The sequence below is a fragment of the Bacillus rossius genome, chromosome 11, assembly GCF_032445375.1.
Source record: "Bacillus rossius redtenbacheri isolate Brsri chromosome 11, Brsri_v3, whole genome shotgun sequence".
Lineage (NCBI taxonomy): Eukaryota > Metazoa > Arthropoda > Insecta > Phasmatodea > Bacillidae > Bacillus > Bacillus rossius.
In genome coordinates this window covers 32,868,252-32,893,945 of record NC_086338.1, presented here as the reverse complement: position 1 = coordinate 32,893,945, position 25,694 = coordinate 32,868,252, and the positions used below count along the sequence as shown (strand labels likewise).

Below are 25,694 nucleotides of genomic sequence, written 5' to 3'. Positions count from 1 at the left end.
AGATTGAGAGACTAGTGTATCTCAAAACCGCACTAAGTGATGAGCCACTTCAGTTGATTCAGTCGTTGACAATCACAGACGTGAATTTTAAAGTAGCCTGGAAATTACTCACTGATCGGTATGACAACAAACGCTTAATCATATCTGTTCATGTTGAAGCCCTTCTGCAGGCATCTTTTGCATCTGCTGATGCACCAGCATCACTTCGACATCTTTTAACGGTTATCACGGAAAATGTGGCAGCATTGGCCGCACTTGATGTCCCAGTCAGTCAGTGGGATTTAATATTGCTTCCTATTCTCTGCAAGGGATTAGATGTGGTACTTCAAACCCAGTGGGAAATGACACTCACCGGTCAAGACCTACCATCCTTGGCCAAGTTCACCGAATACCTGGAAAAGCACTGTCGTGCTCAAGAGGCTGTGATATCATCCAGGGGAAAGGTACCCACAACACAGATCACTCGGCAGAAAAATTTCCCCTCTTTTGCACCTGTTCGTAAGTCTGTTCTGCCTAAATACCAAAGTGCAAATACCTTCCTTGCTAAATCAGAGACACACTCCTGCCAAATGTGCAGCAGTGCTCACTCATTGTTTAAGTGCTCTAAATTCAATCAGCTTAGCCCAACAGAGAGATACTCTGTAGTCAGACAACACAGACTATGTTTGAACTGCCTTAGATCATCACATCAAGCAAAAAACTGCCTCGTGGGTTCATCTTGTCGCCATTGTGGTTCGCGTCATCATTCACTTTTACATTTTGAGGACGAAACGTGTGAGGATGAACAAGGTGATGCTGCTCCAGACTCTGCAGAGGGACAGTCGACTGTACACGATGTAAATCCAACCTCAACATTATCCACTGTCACCTCTTGTAGTGCTGTGCACTCAGTGTCAACAGTCCTGTTGTCGACAGCCCAGGTTCAGATTCATGACGTGCGTGGAAACCCACATACGTTTCGGGCCCTGCTAGACTCTGCCAGCCAGGCCAGTTTTATCAGTGAAAGATGTTTTCAGTGTTTGAGTCTGCCTCGCAAAAATGCTCACCTACCCATAGAGGGTTTATCCAATACACCAGTGAATGTTGCCAAGTCTTACACTTCTTTGGTAATTAGTCCAGTTGGTGAAGACAGTCCTCGGTTTGCTCTCGATGCCTTCATCCTTCCACGAATTGCTAATAGCTTGCCCAGTGTTCAGTTGCCTTCTGACACTCGTCAGTCTGTTGTTCACCTCAAGCTAGCGGATCCCTCATTTGATATCCCTGGTGCTGTAGATTTGCTTCTTGGAGCCGACTTGTTTCCACAATTATTGACCGGTGGTAAGTTAGAAGGCTCTCCCATGGCCCTCAACTCAGTACTGGGATGGGTCCTTATGGGAAAAGTGGAGACAGCATCTTGTAGAACTGCAACCTTTGTCACATCCATGGTGACCACCATTTCCCCCTTGGAGGAAGTAATGAAAAGGTTTTGGGAGCTGGAGGAATTTCCACACACACACTACCTCTCCCAAGATGACACTGTATGTGAAGAACTGTTCAAGAAAACACATTGTAGAAGTGCTGAGGGGCGGTATAGTGTTGCCCTGCCGTTCAGGAATCCTGAGCCCGAATTGGGAACCTCTCGATCCCTTGCATTGAGCAGGTTTGAGCGTTTGGAGAGGCGACTGAGTGACAATGTTCCACTTCATGGAATGTATTCAGATTTCATGAAGGATTATTTGATGGCAGGCCACATGGAAAAGGTTCCAAAGTCACAGATTGATTGCTCTACTTCCTTTTACATTCCTCATCACTGCATAATCAAGCCAGACAGTTCAACCACCAAACTTTGTGTAGTCTTCGATGCGTCAGCCAAAGGTTCAACTGGAGTATCTCTCAATGATGAACTGCTCACGGGACCCAAGCTGCAGCAAGACATTGTTAAGGTACTAAGTAACTTCCGCCTTCACCCAGTGGTGTTTACCGCTGACATAAAGCAAATGTACAGGCAGATAGGTGTGCACAGAGAGCATCAAGATTTTCAACGAATTGTGTGGCGGTTCAATAAATCGGAACCAGTTGAAGATTATCGACTGAAAACCGTGACGTATGGAGTGTCCTCAGCACCTTACTTAGCAATTCGCACCCTGCATCAACTTGCTGCTGATGAGCGGGAACAGTTTCCTACTGCTTCAAGGACACTCTTGTCAGATATCTATGTGGATGATGTTGTGACGGGAGCTGACTCAGTAGATGCAGCCTTGGAACTTCAGCGAGAACTCATGACACTTCTCGATAAAGGTGGGTTCATGTTACGCAAATTCATGAGTAATAATCCTGTGCTCCTGGAGTGGCTCCCTCCCGATGCTGTTCAACTGCCAAGGCCATTCTCCATGGACCAAGACAGTGAAGTAATAGTAAAGGTACTTGGGCTGCAATGGAACCCACTCTCGGACACCTACTCGTACAATGTCCAGGCTAGCTCTGAATCACCAACTAAACGTTCTATCTTGTCTAATTTGGCTCGCGTATTTGATCCTCTTGGTTTCCTGACACCCTTGACCATGTTCGCGAAGAGCCTCATCCAGGAATTATGGCTGAAGAAACTGGATTGGGATACAGTTCCACCGCCTGAGATTGTAAGAGTGTGGGAATGTTTCAGTAAAGACTTGCCACACTTGTCGTCCCTTACAGTTCCCAGACATGTCAAAGGCTGTTCAGATTGCTCTTATGAACTTCATGGATTCTGTGACAGCTCTGAGAAGGGTTATGCAGCTGTTGTGTACCTGCGTGTGAGTTGTAAGGGTGATGTGAAAGTACATCTCTTGGTTGCGAAGTCAAAGGTCGCACCTGTCAAGGTAGTTTCATTGCCTCGTTTAGAGTTATGTGGTGCTTTAGTGTTGACTCGGTTGCTGCAGCATACTCTGGCAATTTACAAACACCATATTAAGCTTCAGTCCATAACTGCCTGGACTGACTCCCAAGTTGTTCTGGCCTGGGTCAATACTGCGCCACATCAGTTGAAGACTTTTGTGGCAAACAGAGTAAGCGAAATTCAAGACTGCACTGAAACCTCCTGGTGGCGACATGTACGTTCCGAATACAACCCAGCAGACTGTGCCTCTCGAGGCTTGCTTCCCGTAGACTTGCTGAACCACTCGTTGTGGTGGTGTGGTCCACAGTGGCTAAGACATCAACCCTCTCAGTGGCCTGTCCAAATAGCATTGGATGACATGGCACCTGATTCAGTGGTGCTAGAGAAAAAGAACCTCACTCTCATCAGTGTTGTAACACCTCATCAGTGTGATCAACTGCTGGAACGATGTAGTCGTCTGTCAAGACTGCTTCATGTAACGTGCTACGTGTTGCGATTCATTCACAACTGCAGTGCCAAGCAGGCGAAGTTAGTAGGTCAGATTGGTACTCATGAGATAAAAGGGGCAATGATGTTTTGGGTCAAACGAGTGCAAGCTATTGTTTTTGAGGGTGATATTACAGCTCTAAAAAATGATAAGTGTACATCCCCACAGCTTCGTAAACTGGTCCCATTCCTCGATCCCTCTGGAACGGTCAGGGTGGGCGGTCGATTGCCTCAGTCTAGTTTGCCCTTTGAGCACAAACATCCCATTCTGTTGCCAAAAACTCATTGATTCACAGATCTCATCATTAGTCATTACCACGAACTTAACCAGCACCCTGGACTACAAACTCTGCAAGGCATTCTCAGAGAAACCTTCTGGATCATCACAGACAAGCAAGCAATACGTCGTCGTTTAGGTCGTTGCCTTAAATGTTTCAAGGCTAGACCCTCTACTCAAGCCCCATTAATGGGTGATCTCCCAGCCATGAGAGTTCAACAGGTGAAGCCGTTTTCCAAGGCAGGAGTGGACTATGCCGGTCCCTTCACCATAAAAATGGCACGTATTCGTCGACCTACCCTATTAAAGGCCTACATGTGCATCTTTGTATGCTGTACAACTAAGGCAGTGCATGTGGAACTGGCATCAGATCTGTCCACTGAAGTTTTCATTGGAGCTTACAAGCGCTTTATTGCTCGCCGGGGCCGATCATCAGACATTTATAGTGACTGTGGGACAAATTTTGTCGGAGCTCGCAATCATTTGCAAGAATTACAGCAGCTGTTGACGTCATCAGAACACCAGAAAGGTGTTACAGAATCTCTGCAGCCACTTGGAGTGACATGGCATTTCAACCCCCCGTCTGCCCCGCACTTTGGTGGGCTATGGGAGGCAGGGGTGAAGTCCTTCAAGACACACCTCAGGCGAGTTATTGGCGAGCAGGTACTGACGTACGAGGAACTGTACACGGCCTTGGTGCAAGTGGAAGCGATCCTAAATTCAAGACCACTATGCCCACTGAGTTCAGATCCAAATGATCTGAAGGCTCTCACTCCAGGCCATTTTCTAACCCTTGAACCCTTGGTCACGCTGCCTCAACCCACCTTGGAAGCCATCCCCATTGGCCGTCTGCAGCGTTTTCAGCTGGTGGAACGTCTGCACCAAGACTTTTGGAAGCGTTGGCACCAAGACTACCTCCACACGCTGCAGCAGCGTGGCAAGTGGTCTCGACAAGACATACCTATGGTACCAGATCAACTAGTGCTGCTCAAGGATGACAGGATCCCCCCCTTGCAGTGGCGTTTAGGACGCATCATTCAACTGCATCCAGGAAATGACAATATTCCTCGTGTTGCGACTGTCCGCACCTCTAATGGGATGGTCAAGCGTCCTGCTGTAAAACTTTGCCCCCTACCAGTTGAATTTTGAAAACAGTGTTTCAAGATGGGCGGTTATGTTTGGACTTGTGTATGTTTGGACTTGTGATATTTTTTAATTTGTGTAAATATGTTGGGACTTTGAGATATTCCTTATATCAAGACTGTGTTTGAACTTCCCGCGCTACTGGCTGCGGTAGCGCCACTAGCTGGCAGTGCCGGCAACTAGTCAGTCTTTGTTATCGCGCCGCCGCGGTAAGTCGTTCCGTCAGGAAGATGGTGTTATCAGTCCACAGTCAAAACAGATTATTTTGCAAAAGAAAATATGAAATGTTTTGTGTGATAATTACAAGCAAAGTTATTGCGTTAATTGCTGAGGCTGTACACAATGAAGTGTTGTGTCACGCCACATGGCATGACAAAGTCTTGGGTGGTGTACATTCCAAATTTGTTCTATTCAAGATAAATCTACATTTCTGTAAGTACTTTGTTTTGTATTGATTTTCCTTCTCAAATTCTCTGGTTGATTTACCTTTTCACTGTATCGAATGAGCTCCGGCCCCAATAACCCCACTTAATGATGCTCTGCCGTACACGCTTGTGACGTGGCTTCACCCTGTGACCCACCAGGCCAGGTTCATCAAGAACATGGGCTACGGAGGGGCGACGGCGTGGACCATAGACCTGGATGACTTCAGCAATCAGTGCTGCCAGGAGCCGTACCCGCTCCTGCGCACTCTCAACCGCATGCTGGGGCGCCTGCAGGAGAGCGCCCCCGTCACGGGGGACTGCACCCGGCCCCCAGACCCTGTCACCCCGTCCCCGCCCGTCATGACCACCGGCTCCGACTCCGGTGAGCTCTTCCGAGTTGGACTTGTCTTGCTGCAAAGCGCACCTTCCTTCAAGTACATTGCCGGAAGAGCATATATGATGAATTGTTGTTTGTATGCAACTGTCATGTCTCTCCTCCAGGTGTGCAGCCCACGACGCCAGCACACGAGCACGAACATGAACACGAGCACCCCACCACGCCTCGACCGACGACGCAGCGACCCACCACAACCTCCACCCGGCCGCCACCGACAACCACCGAGCCTTGGTGGAGGCCCACCACGTCGACCGAGCCTCCGAAAACCACGACCTCCACCCGGCCGCCGCCGACGACCACAGAGCCTTGGTGGAGGCCCACCACGTCGACCGAGCCACCGACCACCACGACCCGCCCCTGGTGGCAGCCGTCCCCCACCACGGAGGCCACCACCAGCACCACGGAGGCCACGACGACGTCCCCCCGGCCGCCGCCCGGACCCGCCCCCACGCCCCCGGCGGGCCCCTGTCCCCCGGGCACCTACCACCCCGACCCAGACAACTGCAGCGCCTACTACCGCTGCATCCTGGGCGAGCTGCGCAGGGAGTTCTGCGCGGGCGGCCTGCACTGGAACGCCCAGAGCAACGTGTGTGACTGGCCCGACGCAGCCAACTGTGGCAGCCGTGAGTAGCGGCCGGCACTGCGAACCTCGCTCAGGGGCTGCAGGTTGTTCTGTGTCACGTTTACCGTCTCCAATCAACTAGCTGTAGACGAGACGTTAAGTCCACATAAAACATGTTAACTTCAACGTATTGAGGGCGTACTGGTGTTAAGGTTCGAATACTGGTGGAAAGTAATGGGCGCCACCACGTGAGTGGGCACGTTGACCCGGCTTGAAACTCTAACTCAGGGCGTTACATGGCCCATGTGCGGCGAAATATTAGCCCTCCTGATTTTTAATGCAACACCGGTCCCTAACCGAGCCCGCTCTCAGCGTCGGGCACGCTTCTAATTAACCGCAGTGGGCTCTTAGGGCGTCCCACACGCCGCTGACTGGTTAAGGACCCACGTGGCCCCCCCGAACACAAAGACACGTGACTCAATTAAGTTGGTTTTTATTTACTCACGTTACACGCCCTTACACAATCCTTCCTTGATACTGTTATAAAACGCCCGAGGCACGAATCGAATTAGGTGGGGAGGCGAACCACGCACGTGGTCGCCTCAAGTTGTTACTTCTTACATGGATGACTAAAAACTCCGGAGAGTAAAGAATTGTTAATTAAACAGTCTCTCCGACCGAGAGAGCCCCCGAGGATAGAAAGAAAACAATTTGAATAAATTACTAAACGGAACTACTTCTCGGTGAAACAACGGTGATGTCCTCGGGGTGTCTGCAGAGACGTCCGCTCTCGGCCGGCTGAAGAAGGATACTGGGCTGAGACAAGGGCTTGCGGAAGGCAACATGGCGCCCTTCGCGCCGAACACAATTACCGTTAACATCTTAGCTATTGCGTGCCCCGGGTTATTATTGAAAATAACATTAACTCTTTATAAAAATTAGCACATCACATCCATGACCAGACCGTCTGTAATTATTACTTATGTGGTAGAAAATAGTTTAAATCAAGTTATATGCTAGTTCCTTCGTCGCCCGCTAGGGAGCGTCCTTGTCCGTGCTTGCACATATTTTATTACAAAAACATCATAAATTAATGAAACAAAAGGCACTCACATACATAATCGTCATGACACTATTTTGGGGTGAAAAGAAAAGGTTACAATAATTATTAATACATATAGGGGTGCGGCGCACTGCAGCTAAGCGCCCTCTTGCCGGGATACCAACACACGCACACACGCACGCACAAGCGGGAGGTTTGAACAGAGATAGTGGTGTTTGGGCGGTGGCATATCGGGCTCAAAGGGGGCCGCAGGCCTGGACGACGTCAGTATCTTATTAAGTTTGATTTTTACATTTCATTGGCATGTTACACAATCCTGAGTTGCTGAACAGACATAAGTAAATATTAACAGCCTTGCATTTGTAATTGATTCATTTTTCTGTTTGTAGACCTGCTTTGTATTGACATGATACAATTTACAAAACTAATAAATCTGGGCATCTTATGTGTATTGATGATATTTAATGTGTTATTTTGATGATCAGTTCTTGGAATTGCTGGCGAACACATTATTTTACATTTTAGTTTTCACAAAATCAGGGACATTTTCCCTCCCTTCAAAATAAGACTGCTCCTGTGATATTTTTTCTTTATAAGTTTATAAGTTAATGGCCTTGTTGTTACTTTAAGATATTAATGTATTAATGTATTTTACTGAGGCTTGAAGAAATTTTTTTCTGTTATGTGTATGTTGTTGCCGTGTCTCTCATGTGAAGTTTTCTTCTTCCATGACACAGGTCTCCATCAAGAGCATGCAAAGGATTCAAGACTGAAACACCATTACACTAATATTTAACTAACTTTGTGGGCTGCATGCGGCTGATTTCTTGCAAGATATTTGCCTGATTTTGAATGGGGCAGTTTAAGACTTGGTCTTATTTATGCTGAATTGGTTATTTAGTTTTCTTGCCATTACTATTTATCAAAGAATTTTCCTCTAAATCTATTACAATAGCTTTGGTGCATTATTTTTTCATCTCAAATTTATCAACAAAAATGTACTAATATTTAACTCATAGCTGTAACACATTGTGCATGTTTTTGTGATTATAATCACTTACATGACCTTTTACAGCTTGAAAATAAATTTAGTAAATATATGGCGAGAAAATTTGTTGACCCAACAAGAAATGCACGAAAGCTATCGGAGTAAGTTTACAGGAAATAATCAACCGTGCATACGAGTTTTTGAGTTTTAAGGTAAACGTTGTGTTCTTGATGGTATACGACTCTTTAAGGATGTAACTGTTTAATTTTCCTCAAAAAACTGTTTCCCTGTAATGTTCTTCTGTTATTGAGTGTGTTGAAAATGGCATCTGCGTAATGTAATTATTGATATGTGGTGTCCTAGGACACCAAGCACTGTTTTAATTAGAGAAGCACAATTTTAAGAGGCTTCTAGGAAGCAGAAAAAAGAGAGATTTTAGTACGAAGTGTTTCTATCATCCCAGTTGTAATGCTTGTAATGTAGTGTGCTTTGGAACATGGTGACGTCCCTCGGCTTCAGGTCCCCGTTTTCCCGTTGAAATAAATGTCCTGTTATGCCCGTACTGCCCTCGTCGGAGAGGTGTGGGTCCAGGCCAACGTGGCCGGGACCGGGAAAGGCGGGACCTGGAGGGAGAGTGAAGTGATTGCGAGGAATGTTGGTAGGTTGTCGCAAGCAGAACACGGCATTAACGAATTTCACGAGCCGTCTTTTATTAACGCTTATAAAGTCCTGCCGCAGCCTGGCGGAACCGTCGCGGAACAAGTGCCCTACCACGGCGACACGGACTCCCTGATGACGGGGCGGTTCTCAAATACGTTTCGGCGCGAATCGTAAAGTTTATTAATGCTAGGCTGACCCAGTGAGAAAGGGCCCGAAGACGGAACGCTGTACATACGCGGCCCGTTACGTAATGTTCCGTGGACGGCGAAAAGTTCAGAGACTCGTAGCACCACGTTCGCGTTGTAGAAACTGCCCGCTAGACACGTCTCCCGATGACTCGTAAGTTAACAATGCTAAGCTGATTCGCGGTGGCAGCTCAGCTGCCGTGACCGACTGCGGACTGAGCGAACGTTCAATCCCGAGCGCAACGTGCGCGGCTCGCGGAGCAACGAACACGTCTGTCTCCGCTCGAGACCAGGACGCGACTGCCTCTCCCCGCTCGCCCGCGGGCCGGCGCCCGCGGGTGGCGGGGAGGGAGGGGAAAATCGGCCGGCGTGGGAGAGAGCTCCGTCCCGCGGCGCGCCAGGCTGCGATTACATACTACGGCGAAACCCTTCAGAAAGTTATTGAATTATTTACAAAGACATACACGAGACATTAATGAATAAATAAGTTATTTACATTTAAGACCCTTGATCGTTTGCAAATATATATACACAGACATAACCCTCACTGGCATGCTAGGGCGCACGCGGGTGCGTCCCTGGCCGTCGCACTCCACTGGGGACACACAGGGAGGACGTTGACGAGGCATAACGGCCTGAGGGAGCCGAGGAGACACTTGGGTCGACGTCAAATGCCCCCCCTCCGACGAGGCCGTTATGTCCGTCAACGCCTCTCATTTATTAAATGGACATGAAGCACCAGGCCGTGGCACTGGAGAACTGACCTGCTGAGTCCGGGACCCTCGTGACAGATGGAAGGGGCGTGGCACCTTTCGCGTCGCGCGCGGCAGTGGGCGGCGGCGTCGCGTCAAAGGTGCCCACGTGATGGTCCGAAGGGGCGTGGCACCTTTTGCGTCGCGCGCGGCAGCAAGCGGCGGCGTCGCGTCAAAGGCGGCCCGCATGACAGTCCGAAGGGGCGTGGCACCTTCCGCGTCGCACGCGGCAGCTGGCGGCGGCGTCGCGTCAAAGGTAGCCCCCGTGACAGTCCGAGGGGGTGTGGCACCTTTCGCGTCGCCCGCAGCAGCTGGCGGCGGCGTCGCGTCAAAGGCGGCCCACGTGACAGGTGGAAGGGGCGTGGCACCTTTCGCGTCGCCCGCAGCAACAGGCGGCGGCGTCGCGTCAAAGGTGGCCCACTTGACAGTCCGGGGGGGCGTGGCACCTTTCGCGTCGCACGCGGCAGCAGTCGGCGGCGTCGCGTCAACGGTGGCCCACGTGCCAGTCCGAAGGGGCGTGGCACCTTTCGCGTCGCGCGCGGCAGTGGGCGGCGGCGTCGCGTCAAAGGTGGCACACTTGACACTTCGAGGGGGCGTGGCACCTTTCGCGTCGCCCGCAGCATCAGGCGGCGGCGTCGCGTCAAAGGTGGCACACTTGACAGTCCGAGGGGGCGTGGCACCTTTCTCGTCGTCTGCAGCAACAGGCGGCGGCGTCGCGTCAAAGGTGGCACACTTGACAGTCCGAGGGGGCGTGGCACCTTTCGCGTCGCCCGCAGCATCAGGCGGCGGCGTCGCGTCAAAGGTGGCACACTTGACAGTCCGAGGGGGCGTGGCACCTTTCGCGTCGCCCGCAGCAGCTGGCGGCGGCGTCGCGTCAAAGGTGGCCCACGTGACAGTCCGAGGGGGCGTGGCACCTTTCGCGTCGCCCGCAGCAACAGGCGGCGGCGTCGCGTCAAAGGTGGCACACTTGACACTCCGAGGGGGCGTGGCACCTTTCGCGTCGCCCGCAGCATCAGGCGGCGGCGTCGCGTCAAAGGTGGCACACTTGACAGTCCGAGGGGGCGTGGCACCTTTCGCGTCGCCCGCAGTAACAGGCGGCGGCGTCGCGTCAAAGGTGGCACACTTGACAGTCCGAGGATGCGTGGCACCTTCCGCGTCGCACGCGGCAGTTGGCGGCGTCGTCGCGTCAAAGGCGGCCCACGTGATAGTCCGAAAGGGGCGTGGCACCTTTCGCGTCGCCCGCAGCAACAGGCGGCGGCGTCGCGTCAAAGGTGGCACACTTGTAACTTCGAGGGGGCGTGGCACCTTTCGCGTCGCCCGCAGCATCAGGCGGCGGCGTCGCGTCAAAGGTGGCACACTTGTAACTTCGAGGGGGCGTGGCACCTTTCGCGTCGCCCGCAGCATCAGGCGGCGGCGTCGCGTCAAAGGTGGCACACTTGACAGTCCGAGGGGGCGTGGCACCTTTCGCGTCGCCCGCAGCAGCTGGCGGCGGCGTCGCGTCAAAGGTGGCCCACGTGACAGTCCAGAGGGGCGTGGCACCATTCGCGTCGCGCGCAGCAGCTGGCGGCGGCGTCGCGTCAAAGGCGGCCCACGTGACAGGTGGTGGGGGCGTGGCACCTTTCGCGGCGCGCGCGGCAACAGGCGGCGGCGTCGCGTCAAAGGCGGCCCGCTTGACAGTCCGAGGGGGCGTGGCACCTTTCGCGTCGCGCGCGGCAACTGGCGGCGGCGTCGCGTCAAAGGTGGCCCACGTGCCAGTCCGAAGGGGCGTGGCACCTTCCGCGTCGCACGCGGCAGATGGCGGCGGCGTCGCGTCAAAGGTGGCCCACATGACGGTCCGAAGGGGCTTGGCACCTTTCGCGTCGCGCGCGGCAGATGGCGGCGGCGTCGCGTCAAAGGTGGCCCACGTGACAGTGGTCGCGGCACGCCCTTGTGTGTGCAGAGCGGTTGTGTCAGCACAGCCGGTTCGCACCGCGTAGGCTCCTCGTGAGCCCCTACGGCAGTTGGGGGCGGCGGCGTCAGGGGCGGCGTGTCTGAGTCGGCCTGCCGTATCCACCCGGACGTCGCGTGCCAGTCGTACCACAGGGGCTGGACGGGCGCGGCTTCCTCCGTCTTCAGCGATGTCCTGCCCGGCGTCTCCACCCCATAGGGCGGGGGCTGTGTTGGAGGCGGTGTCGGAGGCAGCGTCGGCGGCGGTGTCGTGGACAGCGTCGGCGGCGGCGGCGGTGTCGTGGGCAGCGTCGGCGGCGGCGTCGGTTGCAGTGGCGTTGGGAGTATCGCCGACTCCTGCAGCGTGATGGTGCCCGCCCAGTGTGACCACTCGACCTTCGCGGTCGAGACACTTGCGGCACCACCCACGCCCAGTTTCGCTCGGCACTGGTCACACGTAAAGCAGGACGTCCATTCCTCTTCTCGCGCGACCAGTTGTGAACACTCCCTGTGCCACAGATTCCCGCACGTCCCGCAGATCCGCCCATCCGATGTCCCGCCGGGGCACGAGTCCGCACCGCACATTGTCCTACCATACGCCCGGTACTCAAAGCAGAAACCGCACTCGTAATCTGCGAAGTGCTCGCAGCACTCGCCGGGCTCCGGAAAGTCTGCTTCCGCCCATGTCTCGTACGCTTCCTGGAAGTCGTCCATGTTTATCGGGAGTGTCTCTGTTCGGTAATTCAGTCCGTGTCTTCCTCTCGCGGCGTTATCTTGAACCGAAGATCCCTGCTGCGTCGCGATCTCAGGTTCGTGGCGCTCCCACGACACGTTATCTGTCGCGCCACCGATCCCTGTCGCGTCGCCCGCCGTCTCCGGTTCACACCGCTCCCACGTCGCGTTATCTTACGCCGAACGTCTCGAGTTCGCGTCGCTCTCACGCCACGGTATCTCTCGCCGAAACGTCTCGTGTTCGCGCCGTTCCCGCGCTGCGTTATCTCCCGCCGGCGCGCCGGCGCGCCGTCTCGAGTTCGCGCCGCTCCCACGCCGCGCGGTCGCACCTGCTTCCGTCCTGTCCTGCATCTGCGCGCTTGCGTGCGCTTGCGTGCGCTTGCGTATGCTTACGGCCACACTAGTTGGGCGCCAAATGACGTCCCTCGGCTTCAGGTCCCCGTTTTCCCGTTGAAATAAATGTCCTGTTATGCCCGTACTGCCCTCGTCGGAGAGGTGTGGGTCCAGGCCAACGTGGCCGGGACCGGGAAAGGCGGGACCTGGAGGGAGAGTGAAGTGATTGCGAGGAATGTTGGTAGGTTGTCGCAAGCAGAACACGGCATTAACGAATTTCACGAGCCGTCTTTTATTAACGCTTATAAAGTCCTGCCGCAGCCTGGCGGAACCGTCGCGGAACAAGTGCCCTACCACGGCGACACGGACTCCCTGATGACGGGGCGGTTCTCAAATACGTTTCGGCGCGAATCGTAAAGTTTATTAATGCTAGGCTGACCCAGTGAGAAAGGGCCCGAAGACGGAACGCTGTACATACGCGGCCCGTTACGTAATGTTCCGTGGACGGCGAAAAGTTCAGAGACTCGTAGCACCACGTTCGCGTTGTAGAAACTGCCCGCTAGACACGTCTCCCGATGACTCGTAAGTTAACAATGCTAAGCTGATTCGCGGTGGCAGCTCAGCTGCCGTGACCGACTGCGGACTGAGCGAACGTTCAATCCCGAGCGCAACGTGCGCGGCTCGCGGAGCAACGAACACGTCTGTCTCCGCTCGAGACCAGGACGCGACTGCCTCTCCCCGCTCGCCCGCGGGCCGGCGCCCGCGGGTGGCGGGGAGGGAGGGGAAAATCGGCCGGCGTGGGAGAGAGCTCCGTCCCGCGGCGCGCCAGGCTGCGATTACATACTACGGCGAAACCCTTCAGAAAGTTATTGAATTATTTACAAAGACATACACGAGACATTAATGAATAAATAAGTTATTTACATTTAAGACCCTTGATCGTTTGCAAATATATATACACAGACATAACCCTCACTGGCATGCTAGGGCGCACGCGGGTGCGTCCCTGGCCGTCGCACTCCACTGGGGACACACAGGGAGGACGTTGACGAGGCATAACGGCCTGAGGGAGCCGAGGAGACACTTGGGTCGACGTCAATGGAGCAATGTTGTAACTAACACAGCACTATGTAACAGGCCTGAGCGAGTAACAGTTTTTTGATTTAATAAAATTTGAATAAAGTTTTTACAATATTCCCAAAATGAATATTGATTTTTAATATCAAAAGATGGGGGGAATCTATATTTTTATTTATATGATATTTTAAATTCTTATTTTACAAATATTTGTACATGATTTCATGCAACGTCAATAGATATTTCACTTTGATGTTTATAAATACTAAAAAAAAAACAAGTATGAATGCTATCTAATTTTTTTACGATTTTATTGCTGACTGTAAATTGTTTACTTATAAAAATATTTCCAGATTGCTGACCGCCCCGTCATCTGAATTTAACCCCTTATACTATTCTCTGCAGCCATGTCGAAATAAACTTTGGATAATTTTATTGGGCTCATTTATGTAATGTATTAAACTTGATGTATACACACAAAAACATATACATTGTTCAACAATGTCTCTAATCTGCAATGATGATAATGACATTAGGTGAATATCCAACAGCTCCATTACACTTCTGATAAAATAAAATATTGGTTGTTTCAAAGTGTAAGAATTTGCATTTGGATAATTTACGAATAACCAATTAATCATTACAATATTTAAATATTTTTGTAGTTTCAAACATTCGTACAGGGCCTTTATGAATTACACCTTGTGTTTTCTTAACATGGGAAAAATTGTTAGCTCGGGTGGGAGACTTAAAAACTTATCAGGTTTCTGTACCAGCCAATCAGAAAAGCCGTAAGCCTCTGTGCATAACCATGTGACGCAGTGGCGTAGCCAGGATTTGTGTATGGGGGGGTGTTAAGAAGCATGGTCCCCCCCCCCCCCCCCCGTATTAAAGCGGGGGATCCGGGGGTCCTCCCCCGGGAAAATTTGGATTTGAAGGTGTAAAATAGTGCTATTTTAGCAGTTTTCGGTACTTTGGTAAAAATTTTATTAATTTTAATACGAAATTTGTTTGAGTGATGAATAAGAAATTAATGAAAGATTTGGTGCTAAGGGGGAGGGGGGGTTTGAACCCCTAAAAACCTCCCCCCTGGCTACGCCCCTGATGTGACGTAACCCTTATAGAACCAACACCAAACTAATTTCTACGCTGGGTTTACAAAAATTGCAAGAAACGCGGTAGCGCAATCTTACGACACGCAACTAACTAAATAAAACCACAGTCGTGCATAAAGCACTTGCTGCGACGTGTGAGGTTTCCACCCTTCGCACGGGCCTGTGGGTAACCTCGCTCGCGGAGAGGGCGCCGGGACGCAGGGTGACGGGGAGGGTCGCGTCTGTGCCAGAGCCGGCCACGTCGCCGACGGAAGGGACGACCGCGCCCACGAGCGGCCCGTGGTGGAGCACCACCAGCCAGGCCACAACGGGCGGCTGGTGGACTTCCAGCAGGCCCACCACCGCCGCCACGCCGCCGCCCAACGACTGGTGGACCGAGCGCCCCACCGAGGAGACCACGTCCCGCCGCCCGGACGACTGGTGGACCCCCGCCCCGGTGCGTGCCTCCTGTGTGGCAGCGATGCGTAGCAATCACCCACGTCACTATCGTAAAAATAAGTATCGCAGCTACTAGTATGGGAAATTACGAGTTTTTTTTTTTTTTTCAAAACCCTGATGAACTCGGGTTTCTATGATTCTCAGAACTAATTTTTTTATTGATTTAAAGAATGATGTACTAAAAATAGAGTACATATTTGAAGATGAAGGCTACATATGAATGGTTAACCCCAAATTGTATACAGTAAAACCTTTTTGTTGCGACCCCATTTATTGCGACCACCTCTCTATTACAACCCGATTTCGAGGAACCGTGAAAAATTGCCGAAAATCCGAAGAAAATCGGACAGAAAATAAGTTTCTTGTGGTGAGTAGTGTGTTTGTTAGCCTACTGCGTTTCTCTTGCTGAGTGCTGTACTGCCGTAGGCAGCGCATATCTAAAAATAGATACCACTTCCTGTCGACCGCTGTCAGCGCTGAACCCCCATTCCACGTCCCTTTGCCGGCAGGGTGCAGATAAAGGTTTTTGTGGCAACATGTTTACGTTTAGCTTTTTGCGAGTGTCTAGTGTGGTACGCAGTTAAGGCAAAGAAAGCTACCTGCTGGATTTCTCTTGATTTTGATTACTATCGGTTGACAAAACACAGCGACCGACTGGATGCACGCCCGCCTCGACTTGTTTGAACTGCCGCAGCGATGTTTATTTTGACAGCTCAAGCAATTATCTTTTCCCGTGGGTTGATAGAAAAAGGTCGCTTCACCCAGCATAAAAAAAAAGGCTACGCCACTTATTGCCCACGCAGGAAACACACTGACTGCCGTCTGTCTCCCTCGCATTTATCTTTCTTCTAACATTCCAAGTCTCACCTCTCGCGCGAGCAATAACGAAGCGACCACGCATTGGGCCGTTTTATGCTTTGTTTGGTGACAGCAGCTTGATTTTATTCTGTATATTTCTTTTCATAGGACCCTTGCTATTAAAATACATTTATATTTAATTTTGAAAGCTTGTAAATTCCTTGCCAGAGATGACTGAACTCGAACTTGGTGTGAAAAGTGACATATTTTGACCCCTCCCTCGCCGCTTTAGTACCCCATTCATAATAGCCCAATTTTACGGGAGAAGGGAGGGTGATATGAGCAATTTCTCACTGAAGGTTTTTCAAAGGGGAGCGAAGTTGGGGTGTTATAAGGGAGGACACTAGATGTTTTGTGTGTCTGGGAGGGATGAGCTAGCCTTGAAGAATGTTAACGAGAGGGGAGGGAGGGGTGATCTTATGCGTCATGAAGCCGCTGCCGCCAGTCAGCCGGGCGAGCTTCGTGTGCGCCCACTCGCGTTGCAGAACCTACGGCTGCCATATTTTTAAAGGTAATGTCCCATAATTTTTCTGTTATTCTTACATGAACATTATTGGAAATATTAAAGCCGACACAAAAATATGCTGTGTGTTAAAATTAACAGATTTTAATTAACTTTCATTTTTTTTTTTTTTTTTTCTTCTTCTGATTTTCACATTTTGGTCAAAATGTCCAATTTTTTGACGGTTCCCGAGAATATATTCATAAAATCACTGCTTCGTTAAATCCGGGGTTCGTGACATCGGAGTTCTAGTGTATTTAACTACGGAAAGCAGAAAACGTACATTGTAAACTAACACATATTTTCTTTAGAGGTGGCCTGTAGGGCGACGAACTTGTAATGAAGGTTGAAGTGGGTTTAAAGCAAAGCTGTCTAGCATTGTGAGTGACAGCATCTTGCCATTGTACGGCTGGTTAGCGAGTAGCGGTTTGGGAAGGGGGTTGAAATGAACTGAAAATTTCGGAAAAACATCTATTACGACCCCCCCTCTATTTCGACCCTATTCCTGGGAACCGTGAGGGGTCGTTTCAGAGAGGTTTCACTGTACCACATTATTTTATGCTTTTAATACATTCTAGGTAGTTTCAAGGCAACAGTCACAATGCAGCAGTATTTTTTTTCTATCGGTATCTTTAGACAGTAATGTCCAATAATAAACACAATTAAGTGGTATCAACAAAAATGGAAAATTATCGTGAAATAAGGAGACGTAAAATATGGCAATTTTTCAGTGAATTGTACTGCAACATTTTCTGTAAATTACTTCTAACAACTCAGTACTATTAAGTCCAAACCTTATACAGTGTTCGTCTAGATTGTCGGGATGAAAATGTTTTTAACCAAGCAGTATCTATCGACATCGCTTTAAAGGTGTTTTTCCGTTATATGTGGATCCCTCGCCGGTTATAACCTCGGATAATCGGGAGTCTACAGTACGTGTAGTTTGTTTAGAAAATGTTTCGAAGGAAATGTAACTCAGCCTAGGGTTGTGGGCCCTTGGTTGCACACGCCTGTGGTCACGTGCGCGAGTGCGTGTGCGTAGTCGACGGAGGCCCCCGCTGAGGAGCAGCCCGACTGCACGAGCGGGCAGTACTACCCCGACGGCCAGTCGTGCAACGGCTTCTTCGTCTGCGTGAACCACCGGCTGGTGCGGCAGACCTGCGCCCCGGGGCTCGTCTGGAACCAGGACCAGTACATGTGCGACTGGAGCTTCAACGTCAAGTGCGACGCGCAAGTGCGCGCCCAGCCCGGTCAGTTACCCCCCCCTCCCCCTCCTTCCCCTTCTCCTCTCCCGTGCTCTGGCTAACCTGAACATTCCTGTCGACAACTGCACAGAGTTTAATTTAAGGGGCCCGCCTAGTCACGGGTGTACCTGAGTTAGTGAGGCGGGATGATAAGTGCGATGCTCGCTGGTGCTTCCAACCAGGGGCGCAACAACAGGGGGGGCAGGGGTATTTTGCCCCCCCTCTGAAACCTTGAAGTGGGGGCAAACGGGGGCAAAGAAAGTGCAGTGTAATCAATTTTTAGATAATAAAACTGTTTAAATAGCACCATTTTCCACCTTGAAATACAAATTTTCCCGGGGGAGGACCCCCGGACCCCCCGCTTCAATAGGGGGGATCGATGATTCTTTATAAAAAGGTATATTGCCCCCCCTTTGGAAATTTAGTTGTTGCGCCCCTGCTTCCAACGCAAGGCTGTGGAATGGGGCGCAGTCTTCTTGTCGTGCTGAAATGTGATTGGTAACCATAGCATTAGATGACATAGAAATGAATAGGCGTAATGTAAGGTCTTGGGTGCTTTCAAAAATCTGTAGCAGGCATTATTTCATGTCTGAAAATTGTTGCGAAAACGTACGTTTTTGCCCTTTCCACTCTTCTAAAATAAAGTTAAAAAGTATAAATACGGAAACAGAACTACTTTTCCACCCTCAGCGTTTTCTTAATTGTTTTTCGTAAACAGACGCCACTCGCAAATTTTGTGGTTTCTACTGAAGTTCTGCGCACCGTGTGTGTGCCCGGGTAGGAGGGTTCCTTAAATCTATCAAAGTGCCTGTGAAACCCACAGTTTTGGAACTTAAAACGCTCAGCAAGCCAACACGCCGGATAAGACCAGAATTTTCTAAAGCTTTTACCAATGCCTTCGACGCAACTGGTGCGGTTTTAGTTTCACGAATGTGTGAATAATTTGTCTTATTAACAACTTTCTCCCAGGTTTCGTCCATTTTTGGAGCTTCTGAAACACTCTGTATCACTTCCCATAAATTGTCGAAAACCAAATACGTCATCATTGCAAATTTCAATATTAAGAAATTTTCTCTTCCAACTAATCTTCACCATAGGTAATCTCGAACTTGGAACACTCATTTTTTTCAGATATGATTACAATTCGACCGAGACAACATGAATTCTCATGGGGGGGAAAGAAATTAAGTATACACACTGAAATTGTTCCATACACTAAATAAACTTTCTCACCCTAAAAAACACAATTCATTTCAAGAAATCCATTAATTGCAGGGCCCATTACCAATGTTGGGTATAAAATAACAATGTTATTTTATAAAATGGAATAACAATATTATAGTTCACTTCATGGTGGCAAACACTTGAATTCCACTTTTCTGGAAACAATCAAAGATGAACATACACAATTAAGTAGATGTACACACCTAAATATAGAAATATAAATTTACATTCCTAACAGTTCTGACTTAAGAATTCTTGGTTCATTTCCTGATTGTGGTAAGCCAACATTGTCTTGAGTGGGATCTCTCGAAGCAGATTCTTAAATTATGTAAATGTTCTCTCAGTGAGCTAACTTTGCTGCATCTTTCTTCATTTGGTTGCATCAATCTACTGTTATCTCGTCTGAGGTGATTGACTTCTTGCCTTATATGGACAGCCCTTGGAAGTTTAGTGAGAGAGAAACTACTCAAGGTTTGGCTTTCAACCTTCAAAAGAATGCAGTGAGATTGTCACAGAATAGGAAGGTGCCTACATGCATTTTTCAAGTGCAGTAATGTGAGAACTGTGTCTGGGATTGATCCCAGAGTGCAGCACTGATATGTCTGCTACAGTCCTAGAACCACCGAGACCGCAGATGGTAATTTTGGGGTATCATGTTTAGTGAAAAGGTTTTGTACGCCTGCCATTGCGTGAACAGTTCAGGCAAACGTTTTGCTGTACACAAAAATTAAAAATACTGGCTCGAAGTCAGTGGTAGGGCCCCAAATATTTTGGAGAGGTGCCTTAATGGGGGACCTGGGAGGTATGGAATAGCCATCCCCCATAAAATATGAAGAATGAACTATTTAAAACAATGTTTTCAATCCACCCTTGAACTTAAATTTTGGAAAATGTGTTAATAATTTGTCTTTAAGAAATTATAATATTCTTTCATAATAAAGTATTCTCGCGTTAACGTCATAAATTCTAATGTTTGAATTCCGGGAAGTCGTGTCATTGCATGTGACGATAAAATTTTTTAAAATGTTTTTATAGTAAGAATTCATGAAAACTCTATTTAAATCTGAACGATACTGACCAGGACTTTGGATTACATGCCAACCATTGAGTACATCCTTTTAACATCTGTATTTTTCACCCAAAACTTGACACACAAGGAAAATAAATATGAAAAGGGTGGGATCGCGGCCCTGCTAGGTGCAGAACCCTGGGCGGTTGCCCCGACTCGCCCAGCCTGGGAGACGCTCCTGCTCCGAGTACAGCCACCTAATTTTGTGACAAGTTTCGAAATGCATACTGGCTCAGGAGAAGTGGTGCTGACATTGTTTCAGTGTTCCTGTCCAAGGCCGATACGTCGTGCCAGTCCGGCAGTTACGAGTACTACCAAGGCGACTGCAACCGGTACCTCATGTGCTTGTTCGGGAGGTACAAGGAGTTCTCCTGTGCCTCTGGTCTCCACTGGAACAACGTTAGTGACATGTTTTTTTTTTAATTTTTCTGTTTCTCGGCGTGTTGGGTCAACATTCGCATTCGCTCCATCTTCAGGGTAGCAGTTTTCCTACTAAAATAGCCTCAAAACTGGGATATCACACCTCGCATAGGATGTCCAAATTTTGAAAAAAGTCAGGGAAAGTCACGGAAAAGGCAGGGAAGTGGGAATTTACTTGAAAACCTGGAAAAGTCGTGAGAATTTCCCAGTTATAGTAATTTGGGAATATTCTGTGAAAGTATTTTTTTTAGGTGGTTTTTATCGCACATTATAAAAAGGCATGTGCTAGGTTATATTTGAAATACACTAGCTATGGGGGATGGTAAAAGCTGGACTTTCTTTTTTTTCTTTCAGAAAATTGCATAACAGGGAAACCTATTGACAGATTTTGATGAAATTTTCAGGCAATCTTCAGATTAGCCCAGCGGGTGATCCTGTGAAGTTTGGTAGCAATCGGATCAACAGAATTTTTTTTTGTTGTAATTTTGTGTCATAGTTTCAATACAAATTAATATACAAAATTAGATTTTTATTTTTTTATTTTTTTGAGCATTCACAATTAAAAGCGATGTTAGGGTCGCTAGTTATCACATATAATTATTCAGGGAAATATGTAATTTTGGTCGTGGGAAGTCGGAGAAAAGTCATGGAAATTATATTACACATTAGTGTGTAGGAAGGTAACTCAAGTACGTACAACATTCTGCTTTGGTTTAAAAAATAGTTCTGATTTGTCTGTGAAATTTTTTTTTACCATTTCGATCACACCCACGCACGATAGCTTGGGGCAAGCTGCCGACGGGCAGGCGGGACAGTCGGGCAGGAACGTGTCGGTTGCAGAGGGAGCACATCTGCGACTGGCCGGACAGCGCCCGGTGCCCGGACATGGGCGGCGATGCCGGAGGCGAGTGGGGGATGTCCTCCACGCCTCCACCAGCTCTCGCCCCCAGCACCAGGCCTACCACCACAACCACAACCACAACCACCTCCGTGGCGACGAGGCCGCCTCCCGGGGAGGAGCTCTCAGGTGGGTCGGAGGCAGGGGCGGAGCCGGGGGGGGGGGGGGGGGGGGTTTGGGGATCAAAAACCCCCCCCCCCCCACCCCTTAGCACCAAATCTTTAATTAATTTCTTATTCATCACTCAAACAAATTTCATATTAAATTTAATAAAAATTTTACCATTACAATATTTAAATTTAAGTACCGAAAACTGCTAAAATAGCACTATTTTACACCTTCAAATCCAAATTTTCCCGGGGGAAGGATCCCCGGACCCCCCACACTTTAATACCGGGGGGGGGGGGGGGGGTCATGCTTCTTAACACCCCCCATACACAAATCCTGGCTACGCCACTGGTCAGAGGAGCAAATAAGAATGGGTCTGGTAGGAACCTTACAGTAAAAAATAGCCACGCACAAAGGTATTGCAACAAATGTTTGAGTAGAATTAGTAAAGAATGTTTTTTTTTTGGTTACACAAGAGACCTTGCATCTCTTAGGTATAATTTGTGCAGTGGCAAAGTAACTAACAGTAGCTCAGAAACCCCTTGGTGATTTTCTTTGGTCATGTTTCTCATCTCCAACATAGTCATTGGCCAGAGTTCTTAGAAACTTAAATAATCAATTAATCAAAGCTTCGAATTTAAGTTTAATAAAAATGTGAATTTGAAATGGGACTTCTTGTAACATTTTCGTTTCCAATCATTTCCAAATCCATACTTGTAATAAAATTAGTACGTTTGAAAAATATTTAATCACATCATCAAAGTATTTGTTACTTGGAATGGTCTTAATGTTTGGTTTCCTGTACAATTTATCCAGTGCTATTCAAGCTATGTGTATTAGTGACCCAATAAAGCAGAAATAGCTAAGCTTTACTCTTTCTGAGGGTGAGATATAATTTTACAAAAAAGAATACCTAGTCCTATCTTTTCCATACAGTGATTTATTAATAAAGTTGTGGCATATGATAAAGTGACAAAAATGAGTCTTTCAAAAATAATATTTACAGAAAAACTTATCGAGTATAAAAATAATAATTATTGAACAATACATACATAGATTATTAAGAATAAAATTAAAATATATTTTTTTTTAGTATATTTGTGAGAATACTCTGGTTTCTAAACACTGTCAGCTGACAACTTTATTATACATATTTGCAAAAAAAAAAAAAATATGGCTTACATGTGATGTGTTATTTCTTTGTAGAAAGATTGTTTAGGCGGGCCGTACTAAACTATGCCGTGGGCTGTCAGTCTGCCATCACTGCCATGAAGGATTGCACATAGACACCCAGGTTCCCTGCAGATGTGCAATTGGATATACATACCTATACTCTGCTCGCAGGGTACTTCAAGGTGGTGTGCTACTTCACCAACTGGGCGTGGTACCGACCGGGCGAGGGCAAGTACTACCCGGAGGACATAGACGAGTCTCTGTGCACGCACATCGTGTACGGCTTCGCGGTGCTGGACTACGAGAACCTCATCGTGAAGGCGCACGACTCGTGGGCAGACTTCGACAACAGTGAGTTGGACGCCTCGAGATCCTGTAGCGCATCTCATCGTTCAAACATTCAAGTGTTTGTAACAGAGGCCTTTTAATCATTGATACCTCTATTTCTGCCTTCATCACGACAAACGTTCCCTATCATTTCTTTCCTTTTCACTCCCATGTCGTCGTTTTTACGCCTAATATCGACACTTCTTTTCATGTGATACAGTTTTATTATCTAACCATATAAATCCCCTATTTTGACTTACACAGGCTCCCATTAGAAACTTATATGAGATAAAGCACTGCTGGGTTAGTTAAAAAATAATAACTTTTCCACAGAATTTCGTCTAGAGGTGGAGCCTGGGTGTGTCACACAAATTTTGAGATGGGCTAATATGGAGTAATCTGACCAAGTGGATCATATACCTGGTGGCTTAAGGCCCGTCTACAATAGTCCGAACCTGTGCGTGGTCCGTGTCCTTATCCGAATGTGAGTGACGTCACATTGTCTCACCGAAAACTGCCCTGTCCACAATTGCGATGTCCGATGACCAAATGTATTGAATTCTAAAGTTGTCACCAGAGCGCAGTAAATGTGCCAAACCAAATGTTTTTGTTTATTGTTTTGATGCTTTGTAGTTTGAGATTATACTTATGAAAGTTATGTAAGTTATAAGTGACTTACAACACCTTCCATATCCTTCAATAACAAAAACAAACACCATGTTTTCAAACGGGAACCGGAAATTCAAATATCGTGAGTGTTCTGTTCTTTTTCTGTGTCCGAAGTACACAGGTTGGGACAAAAAGTTCAAATTGACGAATGTCTTAGGACCAGGTAGGTTCGGACCTTCACCCACTTGACGCATGACGTCATAGGGTCACGTGGACCAATCAGCGACGAGTGTCCTTCGGACACAGTTTAGGACATTGCTATTGTAGATGGGCCATTAGAGACTTATTTTATATCTGGCTTAAGGCTGTGATCAGTATTAGTCATATTAGCCGTGCTTGCTGGGAGGAGGATGGATGTGAGTTGGTCATGTGACTAAAGGTGAAAAGTGCAGCTATGATACGTAATGTGATGAGCGCAGAGAAAGTGGCTGGAACTAGACGTATCTGTACGATGGGGATATACATCTTTCCCCCCCTCCTCCACACACATACAAAATCCTAAAAAAAATTGCTCACTCTCACCAATAAAAGGAAAGAATTTGAAAGCAAACAGCAGGCAAAGAGGTTCTATCCGCTCCCCTCCCATGATGTAATGTTTATCACGCTCCTGTACAAGTGGCAGTGGCTGTGTGTGGCTGCAGAGTTCTACGAGCGCGTCGTGGCGTACAAGAAGAAGGGGGTGAAGGTGTCGCTGGCGCTGGGCGGCTGGAACGACTCGGCGGGCGACAAGTACAGCCGGCTGGTGAACAGCCCGTCGGCGCGGCGCCGCTTCGTGAAGCAGGTGCTCGAGTTCCTCGACAAGTACGGCTTCGACGGCCTGGACCTCGACTGGGAGTACCCCAAGTGCTGGCAGGTGAGCGGTCGCCCTTCCTCTGGGCCGGCTGGAACACCTGTGTTCAATCCACTCCACATTTAGTGTTCGGCTATTCAGGGTGTCTTCACCTGAACACCACGCAACTGCACGTTATGTTTAATAAAGTGTTTGAAACTACAAGTATGCCTTTGTCAAACATCAGTCACTGTGGTACAATTTTAAAGAAAAATTTTTGACGGTAACTTTAAAATAATGTATGATTTTTTTATTGTTCAATTTAAACTTTTAATTTGAGTGTTTAATTCAAAGAAAATAGAGTGAAAAATTGAAATTATCTGCCTTAAATGATTTTAAATAACTATATTGGCAGTATGTATGCCTCCTTAAGAGGCCACTCCAGTCCAGGCACTCATATGTTATGCAGAACTTAAGAAGAAATAAAAACATGTAATTGGAAAACTGCTCAAAAAAATTAGAGTGATGTCCATTTACTAAAAGCATTTAAAAATACACTGAGGGTGAATGAGGAGTTTTGTTTCCGGATTTTGTTTGTAAACTATATTTTGAGAAGAGTGAAAATGGCTAAAATGTGTGTTTTCAGAGTACTTTTTAGGCATGAAACACCTAGTGCTTTAGATTCTTGAAAGCACCCAAGCAACTTGCATTACATCTTTATCTTCCTTATTGTGACCGCTAAAATCTCTTACCGTTGCTCTATGCATGCAGAGAAGGCTGCATGCCAGTTCAAAGCTTTGTTTCTAGAAGGCAGTTTCCCACTAGAAGCACTAGAGAGCATCGCACTTATCATCCCGCCTCACTAACACAAATACACACCTGACAAGGTGTGCTCCCCTAAGTCATTTAGTTCTGACCTTAAAAGTTATACACTGAGGGTATCAGTTTTGTTTTATGGTTAATTTATGCTTTAAATCTTTATTTCGAACACCAATGTTTTTCCCTTATGCTCATTTAGAAAGA

The 25,694-nt window shown here is 48.2% G+C and overlaps 1 protein-coding gene across 1 annotated transcript in view; it reads left to right on the top strand.

Moving 5' to 3' along the window:
- LOC134536776 (probable chitinase 10) overlaps positions 1-25,694 on the top strand; it is a 108,608-nt gene that overhangs the window by 41,044 nt on the left and 41,870 nt on the right. Inside the window, exons 13-20 of the mRNA XM_063376692.1 lie at positions 5,342-5,564; positions 5,684-6,202; positions 15,203-15,408; positions 17,813-18,020; positions 20,570-20,706; positions 21,568-21,754; positions 23,078-23,257; positions 24,544-24,755. Of these exons, the coding sequence (XP_063232762.1) occupies positions 5,342-5,564; positions 5,684-6,202; positions 15,203-15,408; positions 17,813-18,020; positions 20,570-20,706; positions 21,568-21,754; positions 23,078-23,257; positions 24,544-24,755 (1,872 nt within the window). The remainder of the gene's footprint in view (positions 1-5,341; positions 5,565-5,683; positions 6,203-15,202; positions 15,409-17,812; positions 18,021-20,569; positions 20,707-21,567; positions 21,755-23,077; positions 23,258-24,543; positions 24,756-25,694) is intronic.